This window comes from Fusarium solani (assembly GCF_023522795.1).
Source record: "Fusarium solani strain SB1 chromosome Unknown bctg00000003_1, whole genome shotgun sequence".
Classification (NCBI taxonomy): Eukaryota; Fungi; Ascomycota; class Sordariomycetes; order Hypocreales; family Nectriaceae; genus Fusarium; species Fusarium solani.
Genome location: NW_027072154.1, coordinates 4,399,574 through 4,424,818, shown reverse-complemented (window position 1 = coordinate 4,424,818; position 25,245 = coordinate 4,399,574). Strand labels below are relative to the sequence as shown.

At 52.6% G+C, this 25,245-nt stretch overlaps 10 protein-coding genes across 10 annotated transcripts; 5 read left to right on the top strand and 5 right to left on the bottom strand.

Annotated features, from left to right (window-relative positions):
* Nucleotides 1-385: 385 nt before the first annotated feature.
* Nucleotides 386-1,276, top strand: MRS44_007000 (uncharacterized protein; the record flags this gene model as incomplete). The annotated part of the gene is made up of 1 exon (XM_046274448.2): nucleotides 386-1,276. The coding sequence occupies one exon, from the start codon at nucleotides 386-388 to the stop codon at nucleotides 1,274-1,276; it is 891 nt and encodes a 296-aa protein (XP_046139360.2).
* A 1,796-nt stretch (nucleotides 1,277-3,072) lies between these two features.
* On the top strand, nucleotides 3,073-4,115 carry MRS44_006999 (uncharacterized protein; the record flags this gene model as incomplete). Its single annotated transcript, XM_046274449.2, has 4 exons — nucleotides 3,073-3,107; nucleotides 3,163-3,215; nucleotides 3,266-3,434; nucleotides 3,482-4,115. 4 exons carry the CDS (start codon nucleotides 3,073-3,075, stop codon nucleotides 4,113-4,115), a joined length of 891 nt encoding a protein of 296 aa, XP_046139361.1.
* A 194-nt stretch (nucleotides 4,116-4,309) lies between these two features.
* Nucleotides 4,310-6,374, bottom strand: MRS44_006998 (uncharacterized protein; the record flags this gene model as incomplete). Its single annotated transcript, XM_065621953.1, has 9 exons — nucleotides 4,310-4,821; nucleotides 4,870-5,122; nucleotides 5,168-5,280; nucleotides 5,328-5,455; nucleotides 5,503-5,585; nucleotides 5,647-5,767; nucleotides 5,816-5,971; nucleotides 6,054-6,134; nucleotides 6,181-6,374. 9 exons carry the CDS (start codon nucleotides 6,372-6,374, stop codon nucleotides 4,310-4,312), a joined length of 1,641 nt encoding a protein of 546 aa, XP_065478025.1.
* Nucleotides 6,375-8,067: 1,693 nt separating this feature from the next.
* On the bottom strand, nucleotides 8,068-8,990 carry MRS44_006997 (uncharacterized protein; the record flags this gene model as incomplete). The annotated part of the gene is made up of 5 exons (XM_065621952.1): nucleotides 8,068-8,204; nucleotides 8,254-8,421; nucleotides 8,472-8,609; nucleotides 8,663-8,821; nucleotides 8,873-8,990. The coding sequence occupies 5 exons, from the start codon at nucleotides 8,988-8,990 to the stop codon at nucleotides 8,068-8,070; spliced, it is 720 nt and encodes a 239-aa protein (XP_065478024.1).
* Nucleotides 8,991-10,425: 1,435 nt separating this feature from the next.
* Nucleotides 10,426-12,061, top strand: MRS44_006996 (uncharacterized protein; the record flags this gene model as incomplete). Its single annotated transcript, XM_065621951.1, has 4 exons — nucleotides 10,426-10,584; nucleotides 10,719-10,991; nucleotides 11,051-11,429; nucleotides 11,478-12,061. The coding sequence occupies 4 exons, from the start codon at nucleotides 10,426-10,428 to the stop codon at nucleotides 12,059-12,061; spliced, it is 1,395 nt and encodes a 464-aa protein (XP_065478023.1).
* Nucleotides 12,062-12,634: 573 nt separating this feature from the next.
* Nucleotides 12,635-14,302, bottom strand: MRS44_006995 (uncharacterized protein; the record flags this gene model as incomplete). Its single annotated transcript, XM_046281826.2, has 5 exons — nucleotides 12,635-13,404; nucleotides 13,454-13,683; nucleotides 13,737-13,880; nucleotides 13,928-14,064; nucleotides 14,117-14,302. The coding sequence occupies 5 exons, from the start codon at nucleotides 14,300-14,302 to the stop codon at nucleotides 12,635-12,637; spliced, it is 1,467 nt and encodes a 488-aa protein (XP_046139365.2).
* Nucleotides 14,303-14,987: 685 nt separating this feature from the next.
* On the top strand, nucleotides 14,988-18,350 carry MRS44_006994 (uncharacterized protein; the record flags this gene model as incomplete). Its single annotated transcript, XM_046272470.2, has 5 exons — nucleotides 14,988-15,239; nucleotides 15,287-16,032; nucleotides 16,081-17,098; nucleotides 17,152-17,838; nucleotides 17,889-18,350. The coding sequence occupies 5 exons, from the start codon at nucleotides 14,988-14,990 to the stop codon at nucleotides 18,348-18,350; spliced, it is 3,165 nt and encodes a 1,054-aa protein (XP_046139366.2).
* Nucleotides 18,351-18,558: 208 nt separating this feature from the next.
* Nucleotides 18,559-20,337, bottom strand: MRS44_006993 (uncharacterized protein; the record flags this gene model as incomplete). Its single annotated transcript, XM_046272471.2, has 1 exon — nucleotides 18,559-20,337. One exon carries the CDS (start codon nucleotides 20,335-20,337, stop codon nucleotides 18,559-18,561), a length of 1,779 nt encoding a protein of 592 aa, XP_046139367.2.
* Nucleotides 20,338-21,868: 1,531 nt separating this feature from the next.
* Nucleotides 21,869-22,699, bottom strand: MRS44_006992 (uncharacterized protein; the record flags this gene model as incomplete). Its single annotated transcript, XM_046274451.2, has 1 exon — nucleotides 21,869-22,699. The coding sequence occupies one exon, from the start codon at nucleotides 22,697-22,699 to the stop codon at nucleotides 21,869-21,871; it is 831 nt and encodes a 276-aa protein (XP_046139368.2).
* Nucleotides 22,700-23,469: 770 nt separating this feature from the next.
* Nucleotides 23,470-25,194, top strand: MRS44_006991 (uncharacterized protein; the record flags this gene model as incomplete). Its single annotated transcript, XM_065621950.1, has 1 exon — nucleotides 23,470-25,194. One exon carries the CDS (start codon nucleotides 23,470-23,472, stop codon nucleotides 25,192-25,194), a length of 1,725 nt encoding a protein of 574 aa, XP_065478022.1.
* Between the last annotated feature and the right edge of the window lie 51 nt (nucleotides 25,195-25,245).

Sequence of the window (25,245 nt, the reverse complement as noted above, 5' to 3'; positions counted from 1 at the left end):
CGACCAACGCATCCTCCTTACACTCATCAAAGCGAAGAAAAAAACAGTTTGCGAATCGACCTTTGTCACTCGTTTTTTTTTCCTCTACCGATTCTAGCGACATTGTCATTCGTTTTGTGTGACCTGCTTTTTTTGAGGCTTGGAAACTATCGGATTTCTCGGCAATTTTATTGAATCATCGCCAACCATTTGCGAACAAACCAGGCTGGGGTGGCTGGACAGCTGAAAGCGGGCGCCCAACGCTCATTCATCCCTTGGACCACGCTCTTTCGCTGTCGCATCCAACTTCTTTCAACGCTGTCTGATTGCGCGGTCGAACATCTAGTGGATTGAATCCACCGCGACAACAACGACTCTACACGCCAGGCACTTTCGCTTGCCCATCATGGCGTCGAGGTGGCTCACCCTCTTCCTCCTCTTGTCGCCCGCCCTCGCCGCCGAGAACAACTTTGGCTTCTACCCCAAGGGCGCTCAGAGTTGTCTATACAAGGCTGCCGACGATGCCGACTGCACTGGAAAAGACTCCAAGGAGCTCAACTATTGTCTTTGCGGTCAGGGCAGCTACAAGAACGACTTCATCCTCGGCTCCGCACGATGCGTTGGCCAGGAATCACCCGGCGATGTCGATGAAACCTTTGACACGATGCAACAGGCATGCAAGGACTCGTCCACGCCCCTGAAGGTGACCAAGGAGGAGTTTCAAGAGGCTGCAAAGGAAGGCGAGACGACGACGACAACAGCGGACAGCTCGACGATCACGACGACAACAAAGAGCAAGCAGACGGCCGATTTCACTACGACATCAGGTGGCAGGACAATCACCGTCATCGCAACCAGCGACAACAGCAACGACGACAAAGATACTACCAAGAACGAGGACTCGGGTCTGTCGACTGGCGCCACGATTGGAATCGCGGTCGGAGCCGCCCTCGTCGGAGCTGCTTTCATTGGCGCCGGTGTCTTCTTCCTCCTGCGACGACGAAAGCGAAAGTCCGAAGAGTCTCACCCAATGCTTCCCCCAACTACGACGGAAACCACGAGTACGCTGGCGCATCAACATACCCACCCTCGGAGCCAAAGCCGGCGTGGGCAACCACCGCACCCAACCAACAAGGCTATAACCATCCGTATGCCGGCGCCTACGCCCCTCCCAAGCCGCAAGATGTGGCGAACCCAAACCTCGTCTACGAGATGGACGGTTCCATACCGCCTCCGGTTATGGAGATGCCCGGGACAACACCACACGGACACGGACACGGACGGTGATGACATGTGACGAAAGAAAAGGGAATTGGATTGGCTGGAACGGAATAATGGCCATATACTTGGGATGGCTGGCGTCCAACGGTTGGATGTACAAACATGAGGCACTTGGATAGGGGGCCTCGAGGAGTTAATCATTGATTTGGGTCAACTTGGGATTCTGCGTCATGCTGATTGTATATCACTGATGGCGATATTGAACGTTATATTATTATCTTCAACACTGTTCTTCGTGACTTGCTTGAAGTAAGACTTGATATTGTACCTAGCAAGCGAGGCATTAATAATCCGTGATATTACAAGGAACCAGGCTCACCAGGCCAGTAAGCAGAATCCTCCATGGCCAGATTCTATGTATAGCCGCCCCTCATCATGGATGATGATCCACCTGTCCATGACAACTGGGGCTTCTCAAGCGTAAGCAGTAATCACCGCGATATAGACTCCTCTCTCACTTGTGCATCCGAGGTAGCCGAACCCAGGGTATTAGAAACCACGTATGACTGGCATATACAATGAACTCTGACTTGCCTTTGACAGTGATCCGCTTGGAGCGCATCTCGGATGATGCGTTCAAGACGTCGGTCTTTCCGTCGATATGACCAAGTGTTATCGCTGTCAATAACCTCTGCGCTACTCTCTCGAGGATATTGTGCTCGTTTAATCATCTTTCAAGGACCCATGCCATATCTTTCCGAGCCATGAACTTCCACCCTCTGAAGCGCCAAAGACCCTGGGGCTAGATCATGGACACTCTTCGTTAGCTGGACGGCATTTGAACTGACCGTGCCAGTATCCTATCAGAAGCACACCCGTTCATGCTGTTACTGGCGAGAAGGTAGGGCAAGACGAGGTTCGTGAATTCCTCCCATCTGCTCGGCACGAGTGGACTAACAGGCCCTTGAAAGAACAACGAAACAGTTCTGTCTCGATCGGCATCCGGAATCCAGTGCTATGCTGAATACCATGTAATCTTATCGATCAAGAGGTTGGCAATTCATAGCTGTACTAGAAAAGAGCATCTTAACAACGCCGGCCGTTGGCTCTCCATGCGCACACGCGACAACCAGGTTCTCAATGTGTAGTCCCGCTGAGACGAGTGTCTATTCCCGGGTACACCCTAAATACACTCCCTCCGTTAAGTTTCCGAAGTTCAAGTCATATCTTGGAAATGTGATGGGGCAGGTGTCTTCATCTTGGAGGTGAACCCATCGGCTGAGCGATTGCACCATGACACTTTGTCGTTCTTTTAGGCCAACCCTGCCCAAGTCGCTCAAACTTCGCCAGAAGAATTTTACCGGCATAGTTCTGGACATATCTCTCCGCTGAGAGTCGAATGAAAGCCACCAACCTGTCCAGTGAAAAAGCATCATGGCTTCAACGTCGAGGACTCATGGTCCCATCACTCGTTTACCCTAGAGGCATGCTGATCACGATCGTCTCGAATTGCCCATCAACTAGCTTGGCTGGGGATCAAAAAGCGATCTGTACAGGCAGTTAGATCGCCCTCTCAATTATCGCCTTGATAACAAGTCCCGTTTGCACTCAAGATGAAAGCAAAGCCACCCCCATCCATCACCTTTGGCGTTGCGAGACACGGATGTGGCGCAGGCCGTTGAGCTGTGGCGTCACCTCAACAAGCCTCGGCTCCCCCACACAGACCACCACAGTTAAGCTTTCTCGCCAGGTTTCACATGCTCCCTCTCTATCCCTCGAGCTATTTTCGAGTTGACAGCAATCATTGTTCTGTCATTATCACTCTCTAGACGTTGACGAATCACGACTCTGTGTCAGACTTTAAAAGTAATCATGGCTGAGAGAAAGACCTTTGTGCTTATTACAGGGTAGGAATTTTGACAAATTGAACGTGTCGAGTTGAGATGCTGAGCTTGATGGTAGCTGTTCGCCTGGAGGCATTGGACATGCCCTGGTCACCGAGTTTCATCGTCGAGGTGAGGTTCTCATCTTTTTTGTCAAAAGATCGTTTACTCATGCCCCACAGGCTGTCATGTCATCGCCACGGTGAGAAACACCGACATGATCAAGGATCTCGAGGCTCCCGGCATCAGCGTCTTTCCCCTCGAGGTGACAAAGCCCGAGAGCATCGTCGAGTGCAAGAACAAGGTCGCCGAGCTCACCGGCGGTCGTCTTGACATTCTCGTCAACAACGCGTAAGACCCCATCTCCCACTCAATTACAGATACTGACCACTTCTCAGCGGTCGAACGCACACCATCCCCGCTCTGGACATGGACCTCGACGACGTCCGCGCCACGTACGAGGTCAACGTCTTCGGCCCCATGTCCATGGTGCAGATCTTTGCGCCGCTCCTCATCGAGGCCCGCGGTCTGATCCTCAACATCTCGAGCACATCGTCCATGGTGCCCTACCTCTTCGGCGCAATCTACTCGTCCACAAAGGGCGCCATCAACGTCTGGGGCCGAGCCCTGCGTCTCGAGTTGAAGCCATTTGGCGTGCGTGTCATGACGGCCGTCACCGGCACGGTGAGGTCCAACATTGCGAGCCGCACCCACCGGTCCCTGCCCGAAAACTCGCTGTACAAGCCTGTTGAGGATGTGTTTGTGCGTCGTCTTACGTTTAGCCAGAGAACGGCGACTGTGCCGACCGAGATCTACGCGCGCAAGCTGGTTGGACAGGCTCTCAGGGGCGAGGGATGGTTTGGGGGATTGATTGGAGGTACTCCTGACTGGTACTGGGCTGGAGGCATGTCTGGACGGGTCTGGATATTGTCGTGTCTTCCTAGGTGGGTGAGCGAGGGCATCATTGGTATCTTCTTCAAGGTTGGCAGCATGAGCAGACGCATCCAACAGGCACGCGCCAAGAAGGATTGAGATGGAAACGAGAAAGTGTAGTGCGAATAAGTTTGTTTGTGAAAGAAGTGAAGAGTACTGTTACTTTCTGGTATATCTAATCGTGGTAATTACGGGGTGAAAGCAATGTTCTTAACACTGCATCTTGTAGGAGGACTATCTTCGAGACTCCAAGCTTCAACTAGTATGTCGAAAGGGGGGTATCCAAGGCTTGTTTAAGCCCACTTGCCGAGCAAACTCATTAGAACCATACCGCAGACAAGACCAAACAGAGCCAGAGCAGTCGTGACAGGGCCAGCCTCGGTGAGCTCGCCTCCCCACATCCAATCCTGAGCCCACATCTCTACAAGTCCGACCCAGACGAGAATACCGGCCGAGAGGGCATCCAGAGTTCCCAGGGCGATCAGGGTCGAGGGGTTGTTTCCATTGAAGACGTTCAGAACGCCAATACCGATGGCCATGCCAACGGGGGTGACAAGGGCGAAACCAGCACCAAGAATGAGCTTCTTGGTCAGGGAAACGGTCGACGTGCCAGTTCGATCCACCGCGGGAGCGGGACTGTGGGAGTGGCCGTGGGAGTGGAAATGGGCGAGAGGAGTTTGGCCATAGCCAGCCGCCGCGATACGGGTACCCAGAGCGATACCTTCGAAGAGCTGGTGGAAGATGATGACGATGGACAAGGTGATGAAGAAGGAGTCGCCAGCAACGACAAGCGTAATTCCAATGACTAGAGAAGAAGTTAGTAGACGTCATGGCGGAATGAGTGGGCACTTACGAAGCGAGTGGAAGATGATACCAACCTCCATGATAGTCACATTGGTAAGTTCCGCCTTCGCAAGTGCCTGGGGAGACATGGCGCCCTCGGACTTGTTCTCCTTGTTCTCCTGCCATCGCATCGCTCGGTGGACGAAATATTCAATCACGAACGAGATGAACAGGCCGGCCATAACAATGGCTGAGGTGACACCCTCGTACTGGAGCTCGCCGATACACTCGTTTCCAAACATCATGGACGCGTGGGTGTACAACTGTTGAGGTTAGTAGGGAAGACCTAGGGGTATAGGGGAACCTACGTGAACAAAGGCAGTGGAGATAATAACACCAGTACCGAACTGCTTGAGGACAGTGAGGAAGAGGTTGGACTTGACAGGCATGAAAGTAGACATCAAGATGGGGCCAAAGACACCTAGAGACCGTCAGTTCAGGGATCCCCAATGCGCGACTCTGACCTACCGATGGAACTGGCAATGAGAACAACGAAAAGCATGCCAATACGGATGCCAATCTTGTAGTCTCGGTCAACCTTTCCACACGAGCGACCGCCCTCCTCTTCAGAGCCGTGACTACCTCCGACACAATGCCTAATCGTGTTAACGTTGGAACAGACGGGGATGGGAGAGCGACATACTCGACGCCGGCGTGGAAGTGGCAGTGTTCCTCCTCGGGATCAGCGGCGCCAGACTCGACATCTTCAGCGAGAATGATGGGAGCCTCGCCATCGTCGGACATGCAGTAACTGAGCAGTGTTAGCTATAGCCCGATTCTAGAGTACCTGAAGAACTTGCGTCTCTTCGCCGTGGCTGTGGCAATCGGTGAGCTGGGCGGGAAACTCCTCGGTGTTGGTGATGGTGGTCTGGACGTAGTACTCGGTCGAGCTGGGGCCCATGCAGTAGCTATCCCATGTTAGCATATATCAGCTGCGCACGACGTGGACAACGCACAGAGAGGTCTCGTGCATGTGGCACTCGGTGACGGCGGTGATCTTGTCCGAGTCAGCGGCGGAGCTCTTGCCAGTCTCCTTGGCCGCAGTCTGAGTAGGGGCGGCTTCGTTTTCGCCAAGGACTTGAACTTCGCCACCGTTGGGGTTCATGCAGTAACTAGACGATTGTCAGAGGCGTATCGATGTAGGAGGACGAAAGAACTTGCACGTCTGAACCGTGGTTGTGGCAGGCAGTGTACGAAGATGGAGGGTCCTCGGTGGCCGTCGCCTCGGCGGCTTCAGGGACGATCTGGTACTCAGTAGAGTCCGCCATGCAGTACCTAGAGAATGTCAACAACCATCATCCAATTTTTCAAGAGCACGTACTGCTTCGTCCCATGCATGTGGCATCCGGTCAGGGACTCAAAGTCCATGCTGGCCTCGGCTCCGGCGCTGGTGGCCGTGGCCTGGCGTCTGATGGCGCCGGGGTTGATCGAGGCCGACACGATGCCGGCAAAGAGCAGTGCTCCGACGAGCACCACGGCGGGACGGCTCCCGCAAATACGACCGGTGCGAGTCATGGCGGTTCGGAGAGCGAGTGGTATGCAGCGGTGGGAGAGCATGCAATGTATTGACCGAAGAGCGAGGTTGCGCCTTGCGGATGATCGATCTGGACGAGGGCAGGAGGAGAGAAGAAGAGGTGGAAAAAAGAAGCTTAATATGTAAACGTCCGTCCGCGTGGGGGCCGAGTTTGCAGTGAATAAAAAAGTCCCCTACTCTAATGGATGGAGGGTTGGATATCAAGGTCCTCACTGACCAAGAGAAACAAAGTTCTGTCAGTGGCGGGCAGCTGCAGGCGGGCAGAACCGTGGGGCATCGACCTGGATGGATATCCGGTTGGCTTGGCGTAGCTGATGGACAGGAAGGGAGTGAATACGGAGTATATGCTGAGTTCATGTGCAATGACACGAGGCGGGGATGCGGTGCGTTGCGATGCGGTGCGGTGCTAGGTACGTCGTAGGTGAATCATGGGTAGAAGGCTCCACGGCGACGTTCCGATGACCAACAGGCTGGGCAATCCTCGGTCAGTTTGGCGGCGCCTCCTTCTCGATGGGGGGACTTTCTTCAAGGGTCCATATCGTTGTGAGAAGGGTGTGCACCGGGTACGCGACCTCATGTGTCAGTTCCAAGGCCGCGGATGCGTGGGATATGGATCTCAGCGGAGCCGGGGAAGAAGCGGTTATGCCATGAGTTGGAAAGCAAACGCTCCGATTCGAGAGGAAGGAGCGACCCATTGGAAAGGTTGGGGGTTACGGCTGTCTAGTTTACCTACACCTTACCTACCCAGGTCACCGTCACAACCTTGCATCTTGATAGAGACACGGCCTCAATGCATGCGAACCTTACTCAGATACCAAGGTCCGATGCACAGTCAACGTAAACCCTTGCCCCAGCTGCATCGGCGTGGGCGAGTGAGCGAGTGGGCAGTTGAAAAGTGAGGTTGAGAACCTTGATAGACTATCTGGATGGATCAGAACCGCCAGGCTAGGAAGCGCCAAGACCAATAGGTGAAGGGTCCCCCCTCCCCTTTGCGCGCGAGAAGAGAAAAAAAAAACAGGGAATTCTCTGCGGGAATAATTCCTAGTGTCATGCTAGACATGGGATGAGCTTGTTCAAGAAAAAAAGGTTACTTTTATGGATAATTTACGTTGGCGCTACTCATGCGGGAGGGCGCACACCACATGGTGCGTGGCGCAAGCAGATGAGGCATCATGGGGGATCGATGAAGCTGAGATGGGATTGATCATCATGGATGTTGGTCTTCATGGACGCAAAGGTGCCTGAATGGCAATACTGTTGGTTCTGTGCTGTTGGGGGTTGTACAAAGGCATGGCAATGTAGAACTGACCACAATGTAACCATCTGAGCCACCAGAGGTCTTCAATTACCCGGTCAACACAACACAGCAGCGACACATGGTCTTGTTTCTCAAAGTTTGAAACAACCTAGTCAATTGGTACAAGGCTCGCCCAATTCGGGCAACATGTCTTGTGACATCACCAAAAGCAAGATCATCAAGCAGAGTAAAAAAGTGGGAAGAAGTTGATTAATCGAGCTAACAAGGTCTAGCTGAATCGAACGAAACTACCTAAGTAACGGTGGTGGTGTGAATTGTTGCCATGTCCTTTCTAATCATCCGCTGCTTCGCGATCCCAGGGGCCGACACGACAAAGAGCTCCCCTGGATGCCTACTGTACAACCTCGCAGGGTCCCTTACAGGGCCAGAACAGCCGCGGCGAAGAGGCCGACGACGGGGACCATCTGAATGCCAGCGGCGTTGGTGACGGTGACCTCGGGGGAAGAGGTGGGAGTGCCAGAGGCAGCGCCGGTGGCGGGACCCTCGCAGTGCCCTGGATGTGTGTTAGCTGATGCGCAAGAGTGAGCAATTGAGGAACATACAGTGGTCGCCATGGGGCTCGCAGCCGACAGACTCGGTGGGAGAGGGGGCCAGAGACTCGGTAGCTCCAGCGGAGTGGTCGTGCTCCTCGGTGGTAGCAGCAGCGACGGACTCGGAAGTCACAGCGTCGGCGGCAGCACCACCAGAGGTGCGAGCAGCCTCGCAGTGCCCTAGAGATGTTAGATCGATTGATGTTGCAGAGGGAACCAGGAAGACGTACAGTGGTCGCCATGGGGCTCACAACCGACAGACTCGGTGGGAGAGGGAGCCAGAGACTCGGTAGCACCGGCGGCATGGTCGAAAGTAGTGGTCTTGGCGTCGACCTCGGCGACGGAGGTGCGAGCAGCCTCGCAGTGCCCTGGAGAGATGAGTTAGCATTGGCGTATGGAGAGCGAAGAAGAGAAGACGTACAGTGGTCACCGTGGGGCTCACAGCCGACGGACTCGGTGGGAGAGGGAGCAAGGGCCTCGCTCTCACCGGCCTCGTGGTCATGATCATCGTGATCCTCCTCGTCGGTGGTAGCGGGAGCCTTGGCGGTAGCGAGAGTGGTGCGGGCGGCCTCGCAGTGCCCTGGATTGTTAGATCAAGCTGCCAGAAGTGAGGGTGCAGAGGGAAACAAACAGTGGTCGCCATGAGGCTCGCAACCGACGGACTCGGTGGGGGAGGGAGCCAGAGACTCAGCGGCCATGACGGCGGGGAAGAGGCCCAGGAGGGCGACGGCGAAGGTGGTGGTCTTCATCTTGACTTGTTCTTTGGTGGTGTTGAGGTGTTTGAGAACGAGTGGCTTTTGTCAGAAGGAGACAGCAAGGTGAGGATGAGGATGCAGGAACAACAACGGGAGGCGGCAACGGGTGTGGAGGGGAGCTTTATATGTAGGTCGTAGGTGACGGTGTCAGTGACGGTGTCAGTGACGGTGCAGTGGCAGCCACTGACAGCTGAAGTGTCAAGGGGGGAGGGGCGTGAGGGTTAGTGACTGTGATTCACTGCCTCTCTACAGGATCGCCAAGAGAAGAGATGGAGGCTGCAGCGACTGTATGCATCAAGGTTCGTGGCAATTGGGGCCTGACAAACGGTCCGCGGGCGTGGATACGAGGGGTGTCACTTGAAGCTGTAGATCGGACAAGACGACGTGGGGGGACAATGTTTGGATCCTTGAATTACAGTTATTATTCGGCGAGACTACGAGAAATAGAGTAGAGGCTACGGATATAAAGAGAGACATGGGATGGATGGGGTGTGAGTAACATGCAGCGGGTTGGAATGTGCTCAACGGGAAGAGGACAGGGTCCTTGTATGCTTATGCTGCACAAGGTTGCGAGAACGAAGAACACCGAGTCGGCCATTGGCTACTCGGTCGAGCCTAGGGTAGATCAGAGACTGGCGTGGAGATGTTGTACAGAGAGACGAGAGGTTGTCTCTGAGTTAGGCCCTGTCGTTAGCCCTTCCCTGTCGGTGGCCCGTGGAGATGCGTGGGTAAGCAAAATCGCGAGGCTTGGTCTTGGCAGGGCCATCAAGGTCCTCACCTTAAATCGACTCAAATCCCGGGCAAGCGAAGCACAAGGACCGGACCCCACTTTTCCCGCGCTTGCCCCGACCGGAAGCTCAGCTGGTGCGCCTTCCCCCACTGTTCGTGTTCCTGCTCTTGTGTGTGTGCCCCTCCACAAACGCTGGAAGCGGCGACTCGCCAAAAAGACCATCTCATGCCAAGTCTCTCATCCAAAGGAACCTCAGGCCACCGACAGAAAAACGTACCAGCAGTTGACAGAACAAAAAAGGTTGGGCCGCTGTGAGGCTCGGGCTTTAGAGTGAAGGTGTTGGATATTATCCCTCGACTGGTTTGCATGATGCAGAGCTGTCTTGTTTCTCTCTTCTTCTTTTTCTGCACGCACACCTTGAACGTCTCTCCAGGTTCGTCGTCGCTTACCCCGTCCCCCGTTGGTGGAACGGTTCACGGCTCGCGGGATACAACCGACCAGCATCAACCCTGTTAACCTTGTAACCTTGATAAACTAACCGTGGCGTCCAGGGGATAGTACATAGTTGTTTTTCCTCGAGGCCCTCTTTTCTCGCTCATCACGTAAAGCCATATTACAGACAGGAGCCTCCATATTGGGCTCTGGACTTTGTGGTTGTGATCAAGGAAAAAAAAAAAACAGCCCACCTCAATCATCACCATGAAACTTCAGCTCGCCTCCACGGCGCTCCTCTCGTCCGCCACCCTGCTGCTTCTCTCCATCGGCCCCTTATGCACGGCTGCGGACGCCAACGAGGCCGGGAACATCAAGGTTGAATCTGCCGCGAATCAAAATGGGCCTGACGTCGCCTCCGACCTGGTTTGTCCTCTTTTTCTCTTTTATCCCGTCCCCACCCTTTCACCACCACCACCACAACCGCAATGTCATTTACTCAGACAGCGACGACAACAGAAACAACCTTGCAACCTCAGCTAACATACACGTCATTACAGTCTGGCACCCTGAGCTCTCCTATTGAGGTGGTCCACGAAGTTGTTGTCACTCTGGAGCAGATCGCTGGAGAGCCCAACACGCCTCGCCATGCAGAGGCAAAGAAGAAGCTGATGGGCAACATGGCCAGGGATGCCGGCACCTGGAACAAGAACCACCCCAGGCATCGTCTTCTCGACGCTCTTTACGGATTCAGCAAGTACCATGAGCGCCAAAAGGTTGAGCTTGACCGATTTGAAGGCTTTTACAAGCATGTTACCAAGGCTCAGCGAGCTGTAAGTAAACTCTATGCCTGGAAATTCTGTTTGATTTTCTAACCCTTGCATGCAAATAGTTGCTCGAGAAGGAGCTGCAGTACTCCAAGAAGTTTTCCCGCTTTGATACTCTCCTCACCAAGAACCAGGACCTCTGTAACCGTATTGTCCAGAATGCCATGGAGTATTACGAAATCGGCCAGGATGAGTTCCAGAAGCATGCCAAGGAAATCGAGGCTTCCGGAAAGACTGCCGACCGGGTCTCTGTCTCTCAGGCTCTGAAGCATTATGTCCGTGACTGGACTGAGGAGGGTGCTTCCGAGAGGAATGGCCCCTTTTCCTGTTTGATCAAGACCCTCGAAGGTTTCTTCCCTGAGCGAAACGGAGCTGCTCCTATCAAGGCTTTGGTTCCAGGTTCTGGCCTTGGAAGGCTGGGCCATGATATTGCCAGACTTGGAGGTAAGATCCATGTTGCATTTTATGGTTACTCTCTAACAACACGTCTAGGCTTCGAAGTGACCATGAACGAGTGGTCCATGTACATGAACCTCGCCTACCGCCTTGTCGAAGCCAACAGAGCCCGCAACTCCATGTCCTGGCACCCCTTTGTCGAGGGCTGGTCACACCACATTTCTGAAGCAGACATGACCCGAGAACTTCTCTTCCCCGACGTTGGCGTCAACGCTAGCTCTGTAGTCCTCGTTGAGGGTGACTTTACCACCGCTTTTATTGGCAAGAGGGGCAAGTTCGACGTCGTTGTCACATACTTTTTCATCGACACTGCCCGCAACCTCATGAGCTACCTCGACACTATCAAGAGGGTGCTCAAGCCCGGTGGTCACTGGATCAACCTTGGCCCTCTTCTCTACGGATCTGGCCCGTACGTGCAACTGTCACTGGATGAGGTGTTAAGGATCACTGAGGTCATGGGCTTTGAGTACCTCGACACGGAAGAATCCTGCGGGCCTCTGACGTTGCCGGAGAGGAAGGTTAGGAGCATGGAGGCTGTCTATGGATTCAACAATAAGGCCTTGACCAAGAGCGCGTACAATGCGCAGTTCTGGGTTGCTAAGAGGTCTATGAAGGACTAAGCTCTGGGTTTGGAACGTAGATATTTCTTGTACATATACATTTGCATCAGGTGTAGAGTGATAGACAAGGCATTTGGGATAGCTTTCTGTTGTGGCCGTAGTGAATCTTGGTCCGTAGAGTTGCTGGCAGGGATATCTTCCTTTGCAACATGACTGATAATGTTGACCGCAGCAGCAAAGAGTACGATTTTTAACACTGCAACGGCGTTGGAACCTGAGCTCAGAACTCGGTATTGATTTACAGCATCTGTCTTCTACCAACAAAGGCCAAGACAAAGAGATGAACGGGGGGTACGTGGTGGCCTAGATGGCCTGTTGGACTAGGCTTTTGAATTGAGAAGCTGTTCAGTCCAAACATTGGCATCTGGTCAGGTACAATGGTTCTCTCTGGTACCAATCCCCCCATCCTTGTCACTTTATCCTAGATACTAAGAGCCACGCCTGCCCCGAGAGGCATTCATTGCCCAATTTCCCGTCTCATTCCCAGACCATAGCTAGCTTCCACACGTACTTGTTTCATAACCTGCATGGTAAAAGCTGTGCCGCTTCTTCTTCCAACTTCATTGAACATAATTAATAGGCGTAGAAATTAACCGCCTCGTTATCCGATGCCCTGATCTTCTTGTTCGCTCTCTTCAACACAAACTTCATCACCCAAGCCGTCGCCACAACGCCCATGGAGAAGACGATGCTCGCAATCATAGCCAGACGGAACAGCGGTGCATCGCTATCTGGCCAAAGGTAGGGTGTGTAGACAAATGAGAGATTGCCTAGAGTGTTCACAATGGCAATTGCTGCTGCCTTTTTCTCGTCCGTTTGACCGAGGGTTGCAGATGTCCAGGCGATGTTGATGTTGTTTACTCCGTATGTGGCACCTACAAAGAGGACCATGGCGAAGTATCGGGCTCCGATGTTGTGGGTGCCAGTAGCTACTGCAAAACCAATGCTCGCGATGAGCTTTGAGATGGTGATGTGCCATGTCCGTTCGTTGCGGCGACCCGATGAGTACGAAACGAGGATTGATGTAGCTGTCGCAATGAGGAATGGGGGGCAGGTAAGGACGAGGGTGATGGTGGTGTTGAAGCCGAGGGACTTGACAGCGGTGGGCATGTAGTTCTTGAATCCGTTGGCAGAGAGATGGAGATTTCCTTGCAGTGCAAAGATCCAAGTCCGGTAGTCCTTTACGGCATCCCAGAGGCCCGACCAGCTCCCTGTAGCGAGTCGCTTCTCGGTCGTGTCTCTGGCAATTCTAGAGTGGGCGAGCTGGCGCTCCTCTTGGTTGAGCCAGCGTGTCTGCAGGGGGGCGTCTGGGAGCATGAAGAAGGCGATCACGGCGACGCCGACTGAGCGAGGATATTAGATGATGAAGTGAGATGGGGCATGGCTACTTACCAGTGATGACACCTTGGATGAGGAAGAGCCAGCGCCATCCTTCTAGACCGTATCGTCCGTCGAGACCGGCAAAGACACCTGCTGCAATCAAGCCAGAGAAAGAGCTTGCGAGGAGGTTGCCCGTATAGAATATGGCCAGTCTCGTCGCTGTCTCTTTTCTGTTGTAGAAGAGACTGACAAGGTAACAGGCGCCGGAGTAGAAGGGAGCCTCGGTCATGCCGAGGATGAGTCTGGAGACGGATCATATTAGTACGCTCTCTTTGAATAGGGTTTCTGAACTTACCTGCAAGCTAGCATGCCATGATAGTTCTTGACAATGCAGATGAGAGTCGAGACAATGGCCCAAGCCATCATCCAGCCAGACATGTACCAAGAGGGTCTGACACGGGTGATCAAGACATTGGATGGAATCATGCCGGTGATGTATCTACCAAAATTAGTAATTTTTACACCATGGACTGCGAGTTTACTCACCCGACGAAGAAGATGCTGACGCAGGTGTTATACTGCGATCCAACCATGCCAAGATCCTTGTCCAGGCTGTTGAGTTTCCCATTGACGATGGCGTTTCGATCGAGAAAGTTGAGAAAGTACATGATCCAAAGAATGGGCTAAATATGAGTTAGAACCAGTCTAAATTGCAGAATGTGGGTAGAAACTCACCATCAAGTACATGTCGAGCTTCTTGACGAGGGCAATCTCCTTTGGGTCCGTCTTGGCGTGGGACCCAAACTTGTCTTGCTGTTCCACGTCGGCGGGTTTCATGATGTCTTCTTGAAAGTCTACATGGTCAACTGTCGCTTCATCCTTGGGATTGACAGTGTTTGTTCCTGGTTGTTGGGTCATCATTGTGATGGTTATGAGAAGGTGGCGATGGGGAAGATGAGGGTTTGCCCACACCCAGTGGATTTGACATTGATATAGTTCATCTGGCTATAGACGTATAGAAACTACCCAAACTCTACAAACTATACATTCTCCTAGTAATGACCGTCTCATCATAGAGACGCCATAGCTGCATTACCCCATGGGGAAGGCCTGCAACCATGATATCGTCGCGGGGGAGCAAAACTGCGTCTACAGCCGCTTTTCCGAAGCGCCGTCTACAGCCTCAATCGATATTGAGTTTACAGGAAAGATAGCCGATAACTCTTGTGAGGGAAAAGGAGCATGAGCGGAAAAGCGGCGCAAATCCGACTTGGTCATGGTGGATCCGTCGCCCCCATTGGAGGCTTTTTGGATTCTACCCCGCGTCGTGTCGGATAAAGAAGCGTCTCGCATACGATCGACGAATGGATAGGGTAGGATAAGGTGTGAAGCTGGGATTCGTTGGGCTGAGATTGTATGCGCCGGATAAAGACGTGACACCAAGAGTTGTCCGTCCTTTGCCGGGTCCTGCAGCACCTCGGATATCATTCCGGGATCAGCGGGTCGCCGTTGGAACCGGATCTCTGAGATATATAGAGCAAAGACATTCTATTGGGAGTTGCCTTCAACATGTGCTTATCTGTTTTCGACAAGGCAGTCAGACATCATGACCATCAGACACGACGTTAACGGCTTCGAGGCGGCCAGGACGCCGCCCGTCCAGACTTTTGACCTCCAGGCCAAGATGTTTACGCTTGACGAGATGATCAAGCGGAGGGCTTCGGAGCTGCAGGATGCTCCGTTGCTTGGGTTCCCTGAGGCGGGGGTTGATGATTACAAGGAGCACAGCGCGATTGCGATTGACAGATACGCCGATGCTGCGGTCGCAAAGCTTCAGAAGTTGGGTCTCAAGTCTGTGGTGAGTATAAGTGTATTTCTGATGGTGATGGAAGCTTACTGGTGTAGGATCCTACTCTTGAGAAGGCTCCTGTTGTGGGCATGCTTGCTCAGTCTGGTATTCACATTGTCATCCAGATCATCGCTCTTAACCGTCTTGGATATTCTTCGTTTTTGATCTCTACTCGACTTGCTTGCCCGGCAATTACACAGTTGCTAGAGCTAGCTGACTGCCACACCATTCTCACTACACCCAACTTTCACCCAGTCCTGAAGGAGGTCCAACAGAACCGATCACTAGAGATTCTTCCTCTGCTGCAACACTCAGACTACTGCAACTATGACGCACCGAGATTTGCTCGCGACTACAACCCAGATGCCGAGTCTCGCAAGGTGGCGGTCATCATCCACTCATCCGGCTCGACCGGTCTTCCCAAGCCCATCTACCTGACCAACAGAAGCTGCATCGCGGCATTTTCTACAAACATGGACATGCGAGGTCTGCTCACTTCGCCCATGTTTCACAGCCACGGCTTCTACGAGATTTTCCGGTCCATCTACTCTGGGAAACCCCTCTACTTTTGCAATTACAACCTGCCTTTGACGAGGGAATCTATCATCCAGATGATTGACACGGTTCAGCCCGAGATTCTTCACTCGGTTCCGTATGTCATCAAGTTGCTTGCCGAGACTGAGGAGGGTATCCGGGTTTTGGCTGGTGTTAAGCTGGTTCTGTATGCTGGAAGTGGTTGTCCGGATGATCTTGGAGATCGACTGGTGGACAATGGAGTCTACCTGGTTGGCAACTACGGAGCGTGAGTGACAGAGAACCAGTGGTTATGGATATACTAACTCTTTGACAGGACTGAAACCGGTAGACTCATGAACTCGACACGCCCAGAAGGCGACAAGGAGTGGAGTTACCTTCGTTTCCTACCCCAGGCCGAGCCTTATTGCCTCATGGACGAAGTCGCCCCTGGCCTTTACGAATGCGTTGCACTGGACGGTCTACCATCGAAGAGCACCATTAACTCTGACGACCCGCCTAATTCATTCCGTACACGAGATCTCTTCACACGACATCCAACACGACCTAAGCTCTGGAAGTACGCCTGCCGTCTCGACGATCGCTTCACTCTTATCAACGGCGAAAAGGTTCTCCCTCTACCCATCGAAGGCCGTATCCGACAGGAAGAAATTGTCAAAGAGGCCATTGTCTATGGCGAGGGGCGAAGTTATCCTGGAGTTTTGATCGTCAAGGCTGACAGGGCTGCTGAAATGTCTGACGAAGAGTTCCTCAAACGCATCTGGCCTGCGGTAGAAGACGCCAATTCTCGAGCAGAGTCGTTCTCCCGAGTTCCTAAGGAGTTGGTGATCATCGTTCAAGCGGATACGGCATATCCAAGGACAGATAAGGGAACTTTTATCCGTGTTCCCGTGTATCGCCAATTTGAAAAGGAGATTGAGGCTGCGTATGCCGCATACGAAGGACAAGGCGATCAACAAGGGGCTCTGCAGCTCGAGGGCGAAGAGCTGGAGGCGTATCTCATCCGTCAACTCAACGACAAGTGCGGCGCAAGACTTTCGTCTCCAGAGGAAGATTTCTTTGCCTCTGGAGTTGACAGTCTGCAGTGCATCCAGATGTGGAGTCTGATCAAGAGAGAGATTGATCTCGGTGGAAGACAGTCTCAGCTGGGGCAGAATGTTCTCTATGAGACGGGCAATGTGAAGCTTCTCGCTCGTCATCTGGAGAAGTTGAGGACGGGTGAGGATAGTGAGGTTGAGGATCAACTGCAGGTTATGAAGAACTTGGTTGCCAAGTATTCTTCGTTCGAGCCTCATGTTGCAGGATCTGTTCCACAGCCCGAAAAGGAGCTTGTGGTGAGTATCTATTCTTTTCGATTCACATTTCACAGGGCTGACTAGTATTTTAGCTTCTTACTGGTGTCACAGGAGCCTTGGGAGCTCATGCCCTCGCTCAACTGACTGCACAACCCAATGTCGGAGCCGTGTGGGCCATGGTTCGAGCAGCTGACGAGGCCGCGGCTTCAGACAGAGTCGACAGCTCCCTTAAGACTCGTGGGCTGACTTTGACCCAAGAGCAGAGGAGCAAGGTCGTCGCCCTTCCTTGCGATCTGAGCAAGCAAGATCTTGGTCTTGGAGAGTCCAGAATTCAAGAGCTCGGCATCAAGTTGACGACAGTCATCCACAGCGCCTGGGCTGTCAACTTCAATATTTCCGTCTCAAGTTTTGAGGATCAGCATATCAAGGCTGTGCACAACCTGATCCAACTCACTCTTTCAGTCCAGACCCCTCGACCTGCTCGTTTCTTCTTCTGCTCCTCGGTGTCATCAGCAGGAGGCACGCCTCGACCTGGTTCCGTCCTCGAGTCTTATGTCCCATCACCTGCACATGCCCAGCACACTGGATACGCTCGCTCAAAGTACGTTGCAGAGCATATCACACGAAACGCTATGAAGGATGCTGGTGCGCCGGCGAGAGTGCTTCGTATTGGACAGTTGGTTGGTGACACAAACGTTGGAGAGTGGAATATCACCGAGGGTATTCCTTTGATGATTCAGACGGCCGAGACCCTGGGTGCTCTTCCCGCTCTGAACGAGGTGAGTTCATGATTGAAATATTATATACACTGTTACTAACATTCTTCTAGGAAATGACTTGGCTTCCTGTCAACCTCGCTGCCAGTGCCATTCTCGACCTAGCCAACCTCGGCGCCAACACACCCGCTGATCGAAGTCTTGACGCGGACCTAGTCTACCACGTCATAAACCCCAAACGCTTCCACTGGTCCCGAGACATGCTCCCCTCCATGTCCAGCGCAGGCCTCAAATTCGAAACCCTCCCCACGAGTGAGTGGATGGACAGACTGAGAAACTCTGACCGAGACCCCTCGAAGAACCCGCCGATCAAGCTGCTGGATTGGTTCGAGGGCAAGTACGGTCCCAAGGCTGCCTCTTCTGCTGAGAAGGGGAGGCTGGATTATCTGACTGAAAAGTCGAGGGAGGATAGCGAGACGCTGAGGAGTGTTCCAGATGTTACTGATGTCAAGTATGTTGGGATGATGCTTGGACGGTTGAAGGCAAGATGGGAAGAGAACAGGGCTCGACTATAATTGATTTACTGGGTGTAGAACATGATGTTTAAATGCAAGCTATGTTGCCGTGTTGATAATGCAGCAAATACTATCTAAGTTAAATGTTAGTCTATAATGCATTCTATCCTGCTTGTGATGCGTACTGCCAGCTACAATGCTGGATCCAGGTATTCTGACGATGCTTCAATGATGAATAAATCCAAGTCAACAAGCCTCATTCCAATGCCTAAGCCTCCTCGGAGTCATCTTCAATCTGAACTTCGCGCTCCGACAGATGAGGGTTTCTAAGAGCCAATGCAAATCCAACCATGGGGATACAGACGCACATTCCAGCAATGCAAAGGAGTTTCTGAACCGAGCTGTAACTGTCGATGATTGCCGTTCGAATCTCTGTACCGACTGGGTAGTCAGGAACAATAGAGAATGGCGAGTTGTAGATGGCCTCTGCCAGCGTCTTGTTTGGTTGAAAGTCTAGGTTTGACTTTAGAGTTCCGTATAGAGTTTGAGTCCAGATGGCGCCGGAGAGACAAGTTCCAAAGGCGCTGCCGACGTTGTAAAAGGAAAGATAAAGACCTGTGAGAATGGCCACATGCTCGCGAGATGCAGACGCCTGAATCGATGCTTGAGTTGGATAGGCAAAGAACCCTCCAGCCACTCCGAGAAGAACCTGGGCCGCGATGATTCCGTACTGGGAAGACTTGGAAGGGTCTCCGGGATATGCAATGAGAACGCCAAATGCAACCATGAAGAGACAAGTTCCTGCCACAATGATGAACTTGAGACGGCGAATCTTGAAAATGACGAGACCGGCAAGAACTCCAGTGATGACGCCAAAGAATGAGAAGAATGACAAGATGCGGGTCGCATTCTCGACCGAAAAATCAAATGCAACGATGAGAACCGTGTAGAGATAGTTGCCCTGGGTATACCATGCAAAGTTGAGCAAACTCCTGACGGCCAAGGCGGACCAGACGCCTCTGTCGCGAAGGAGATGAAAGGGGATAAGGGGATGCCTTGCGCCTCGCTGTTCCCAAAAGACGAAAGCCACGATGGAGCAAAAACCGAGGGTAAGAGGGAGAATGATGTACCAGCTGCGCCAGTGGCTCACTGTTCCTCCGGCGACAGTCAAGGGGGCCAGAATGAGGGAAAAGGCAGAGACGAGAGTGAGGAGGCCGACGACGTCGAGCTGGTCGAAGAGATTAGATCGGCCCTCAGTGGTTCGCAGCGAAATCAACTGTGCAGTCTCCTCGCTCTCTTTGCCGTCTTCAGTTTCCCAGGTGCGACGCTCGAGAAAGTAGAGACAAGACAGCAGGGGGAGTGAAGCGATGGGATAGATGATTGCCCACATTCCAATACCCCAGCGCCAGGATGTCGCGCTCAGCACCGCCGAGGTAATATTTCCGCTAATCCAAGTGTTGATGAGAAAAGGAATAGCGGGAAGGTAGCTGAAGAAGACGCGTGCTCGCATAGATGAAAAGTCGGCGATGAGAACTTCCATAAGGAGGACGATGCACGTGTATCCGGCCTGGTAGATCATGGACCCGGTGCAAAACACCTCAACAGACTGCGCACTCGCTTCGATGGCAATTCCGACCGTGTACAAAATGGTAGAAATCGCAATAACCTCAAAGCGACCGAGCACGTCAGCGACCTTTGCAGCGGTCGGCTGAACCGCCACAGCAATGACACTCCTCAAGACGTTGATGGTGCTGAGGTACGAGTGCAGATGAAAGCTCGAAGTCGCGTAGGGCTGGTACGCGGAGCGCACCTGGCTCTCGAGACCGTAGGCGTACCCGACGATGAAGATGCCGACAAAGAGCCAGACGCGATGAGCCGTGGTGAGGTTCTTGGAGACGATGGCCATGCGGGCGACGCCGGCGGATAACCTCTTGTCTTGGGTGCGGCTACCGTCGCTTTCGGGTCGGTGAGGTAATAAACTCGACGAAGCCGAGGTATCTCCCACGGCGGCGCCTAAAAGGGGCGTCGCTTCAGACGATGAACTCATGGTGTGTAGTGTGTTTGTCTGTCTGATGAACAAGGACCCCTGCTGTTTGATGTAGGAAGAGAGAATGTACCCGACAAAGCGGTTCAAGGCTGAAAGCGTGTCATCTGATGGAGGATGAGGCAGCAGGGCACACAGCCTTCTTTGCCGCCTGCCTGCGTGATTGCCTGACATGGTCCTGTGACACCCAGCAAGGCGCCGACTCGGGGGCATCTGATAAGATACCCAATAGCGGCGGATCTAGCCGCGGGCCAAGTGGGGCAATCGAAGCCACTGAATTTCGGACTTGACGGAGATAACGCCGAGATCGGACGAACACCAGCTTCATCTTTTCTAGCTGTGCTGAAGAACCAGCGGGTGAGTAATACGCTTTAAATACTTTGGCTAGATGGGAGACAGGTTTGCCTCTCTTCCTCGTCTGGATTCATCGTCCATACTACTGTCTTGGGTTTGTTTTTGAGCCACTGAGGCATCGGGTGGGTTGCAATCTAGATCAGTGCTACTCGTTTATCTTCAACACAGTTAGAGTTTACACTTTAGCCTTGGCAAGTTCTTTATCAATCTCTTCGGACATGTTCAAAACATGTCGGGTGTCTAAAATTTCTTGCTTTCTCTAATACAACTCACTCGCACATCGTGCACTTGTCCACTCTAAACTAATGGCACATGTCCAACCGAGGATTCCTCGTTTGTAGTTTGTTAGTTGACTTTTAGTTTGCTTAAGCTGTATTCTAGAAGTGGAATGGTATATCCATGGTCTTGTATTGTGCTCATCGACGTGGCTTATAAATGCCGACAATGTCAGTCGTGTATCTCAAAGTACTGGTCCTTGCATTTCGCGCAGCGATTCTTGGCCGGCTTCTTCTGGACTGTGTGGACATTGAGCACAGCACTGAAGCCGCCAATCTCGACCGGGGGTTCGTTTACATTAAGGGATAGGGTTCCGCACAAGAATGACGGTAAACTGTTGGAATCGGTTCCGATGACCATGGTGGGCGAATTCTCGATTTCCCAGTCGATCGAAACTGCCCGTGGCCTGGATATATTGGTCAAGGCAAGGTTCTGAAGTGGCCGCACAACGTCAATCAGGTCAGGCATGTCTTTTGACCACTGGCACGATGTTGGACAATGCAAGAATTCGTCATGGTATCGTTTTGCTTGATGTGTATCTGAAATCCGCTGAGATGGCGTTGAAGTATTATAGGAGGGCGTCAAGGCGTCTTTTGGCGCTTTACGTCGAGGCCACGCCCTTAATTCAACAACCACTGCGAGTGGTGGGTGGGGACGCAGCTATCGGGTTATTGCTTCAGTCTACCATGTGGTGGCCGTCGGCAACACTTTATTTTTGACACAGTAAGCCTTGAAGGCTGCCGTACCCTGCAGTGGATGGATTGATTACACAATAACTGGTCTTGTGGATTGAAGTCGATAAATTGATCAATGTCGTTGAAGTCGTGGATTGATCCTCCACCCTGAAGGTCGAGCGCTCCGTCCTCGTAGAGGGAGAGCGCAACCGCTATGATGTAGCATTCAATCATGCAATGACACTCGTTTCGAGATGCAGCCCTATTCTGTCGGGTCTTTGCAGCCCCTGGTTTTCCCAATTCTCCATCGCCTGCTCAAATAGCACCGCCTGCTCTTCCACAGCCGGCATAGGATTGCCCTTTCCCCTCCTCAGTCGACTCTCCATCGTCTCAGTGAGCCTAGCCTCCATATCTGTATCATTCATCACGTGCTGCTCGAATACGTAGGACCGGGTCTCGCAGTTCCGCCATCCCGTCCCAGGGTTCAGCCATGAGTCCTCCCAATCATCGGTGAAGTAGTGCAGGAAACCGCCGTGCGTTACGAGCGCAACTTGAGGATCTGTATCGCCTTGCTCGATCAGTTGTCGGATCTTCTGTCGGATAAAGATACGGGCGTCGCGGGCGCGGGCTGCTATGGCGTTGCTTTCTGGGCTGTAGCGAGTCCCTAAAGCTTTCACGTTCCAGCCGTCCTTGACTAGAGAGAGGTCGACGGGCCACTTGCTCTCGGCTACCACTCTGCGGAGGATTGATGGATCAGTTCCAACGTCGCACGGGTCATCCGAGGTTTCTTGAGCGTCAGGGATGGCGATGATCTCAGGGTGACACTTGCTGCTGGCCGTGAGGGCTGGTTGAAACACTAGATAGGCAGATTGGAGTGTTCGGCAAAGCGGAGAAGCAAGGACAAGAGATATCTTTGACTGATCTGAGAAGGTCGTCTTGCGCAAAGCCATGTTCTGCTCTTCACCCAGGGTAGTCAGGCGAGGATCAGGAAGAGTGTAGCATCCGGCACCAACGTTGTGAAAGCCCTGTCCATGGCGGACACAATGTATCACTGGTGACATTGTGAGATGTGTAGAAGTAGAAAAGACTTGTTTGGGAGAGACATGTAATACAGAATGATGCAAAGAGTCAAGCTACTGACAAGATCGCAGTTCATAAGATATAGACACCAGTCCGGGATTGCGAGAAATACATCCAGTACTAGACTGCTGAATAATCCTGAATTTCTACTCCGGATTGACAAATGCTTCTCTCAACCCAAGTCGATAATTAGCATCGCGGATATCTCAAACCAATCAGGATGCTGGCAGATCGGTGGTAACTAACCCCGCATAGGCAGCCAAGACGCATGTCATGCATAAGCGCTGTATCTACTGACGCCGCGTCTGGCAAGCTTTACAAATCTCAGGGGTTGGAATTGTAATAAGTGGTTTTCAACTTCATTAATTTACAATGAGGATAGCCGATAGGCCGCTAGGGATTTCCAACGGGTTATGATTTGCTCGGTTGTTAGTAGGGAACTTGACGATTAATGGTAAGAAAAGATAGATACAAAGCCACCCGGCGAGACGGCTGCGCGGAATAAGTACAGGCAAGTATACGTTAGTATCTGGATAGCATTTCCAACCCTCGAGAGCTGTACGCGGTGGACTCAGGCTACCATCTAACCTCGATTGTCCGAAAGTTCAAATCTTTAGATGTTCTGATTACAAATGTAGTGATAATTTTGCTAGAAAAAAATTGTACAAGATCTGTTGCCCTGGTCTTTTCATAGCCCGGCCACTGCTCGTTACATATCTCTGCATATTCAGGGGCCGATATTTGACAAACAATGACACACCCATCGTTACCTTCATTACCGCCTCAGCGGGCTCCCAGCAACGCCTCAGCAACATCGACTATCCCGTCGAGAGAATGTAGCCCCAGGGCTCTAGCTCAAGTTGTTAATCCTTTACCAAACGACAACCCTTCACCGGATCTCGATGACGTTGCCGAATCCATACCCGCAGTTGACGAGTCCCTCCAAGCACGAATCGAGCGTCTCGGCCGCGAGCGCCCTCCGATCTTTACAACCCGCTGGAGCGAGATAATCTTCGTCTTCAGCATCTCCATGTCTCAATTCTTGACAGAATACTTCGTCTCAGGCTTCACCGTCATCCTCCCAACATTGATCAGAGAGCTCGACATCCCGCAGGCAGCCAGTGTGTGGCCAGCGACCGCCTTCTCCCTCGTCATCGCCAGCACCTTGCTCGTCTTTGGCCGCCTGGGCGATATGTGGGGAGGATATCCCGTCTTCATGTGGGGTCTTGCCTGGCTTCTCGCCTGGAGTATAATAGCCGGGTTCAGCATCAACCCGCTGATGCTCGACTTCTGCCGGGCTCTGCAAGGGCTGGGAGCTGCGGCATTCTTACCTACCGGAGTCATGCTCATGGGGTCGTTGTATCGCCCCGGGCCACGAAAGAATCTCGTCTTTGCAGTATACGGCACTTCAGCGGTATTTGGTTTTTTCGGTGGCATTCTCATGGCAGGGATCGTAGGTCAATTCAAGCGCTGGGGTTTTTACTTCTGGATCGGCGCCATCCTCACGGCAATTACGCTGTTAACTTCAGTCTTGTCCATTCCGCGTCCTCATTCAAAGGACCAACCCCCAAGCAAAGCCAAAATGGACTACCCCGGCGCCATCACGATCGTCTGTGGTCTCACCTTAGTCGTGTTTTCCATCTTGCAATCAGCACACGCCCCTGAAGGTTGGCGAACGCTATATATTCCAGTCTGTCTCATACTTGGTGTCTTGTCACTCCTTGCTGCAGGCTACATCGAAACACGCGTCTCTGCTCAGCCTCTCTTGCCAGCTTCGATCTTCACGACTCCTTGCATGAGCCCTCTCCTTTTGGCCCTCTTCCTGCTTTACGGCACCTGGGGCATCTTTTCTGTATATGGCACACTCTATTTCCAGAACATCATGTCTGCCAGTCCGTTGCAGGTGGTAGCGTGGTATGTGCCTCTCGGTCTTGCAGGCCTCATTCTTAGCGTCATCGAAGGCTTCATCTTGCACCTGGTTCCAGGACGTGTGCTGTTGATCATTTCCGGCCTGGGCGCAGTAGGGTCACAGCTTCTCATAGCTCTGATTCCGCTTGGAGGAAGTTATTGGGCATGGGTCTTCCCTGCAGTCATCTTCAGCACCGTGGGAATCGATCTGTCCACGATCTTGATGACAGTTTTCGTGACCACGACGTTTCCTACAGCGCAGCAGGGGCTGGCTGGGAGTGTTATTAATTCTGTGCTGCAGCTAGGTGTAGCTTTCGTCCTTGCTTTGACCGACATCATCCAATCAGCAACGGTAGACGAGGCAGGATTGGGGAAGAGCTATAAGAACACGTTTTGGTTTGGAGTGGGTGCTGCAGCCGCGAGTTTGTTGATTCTGGCAATCTGGGGGAAGGTACCCAAGGCCAGTAGTGATTTGACTGCGGATGAGAAGGTTGAACTCCTGGAAGAGGCAATGATTGAGCAGCGAAGGCAATCAGCCAACAGGGGTGGTACTCTGAGAGATGCATGATCCCACATGTAGACTTCTGCTCACGAATTGTTGCTAGACCACGTGGTCTTT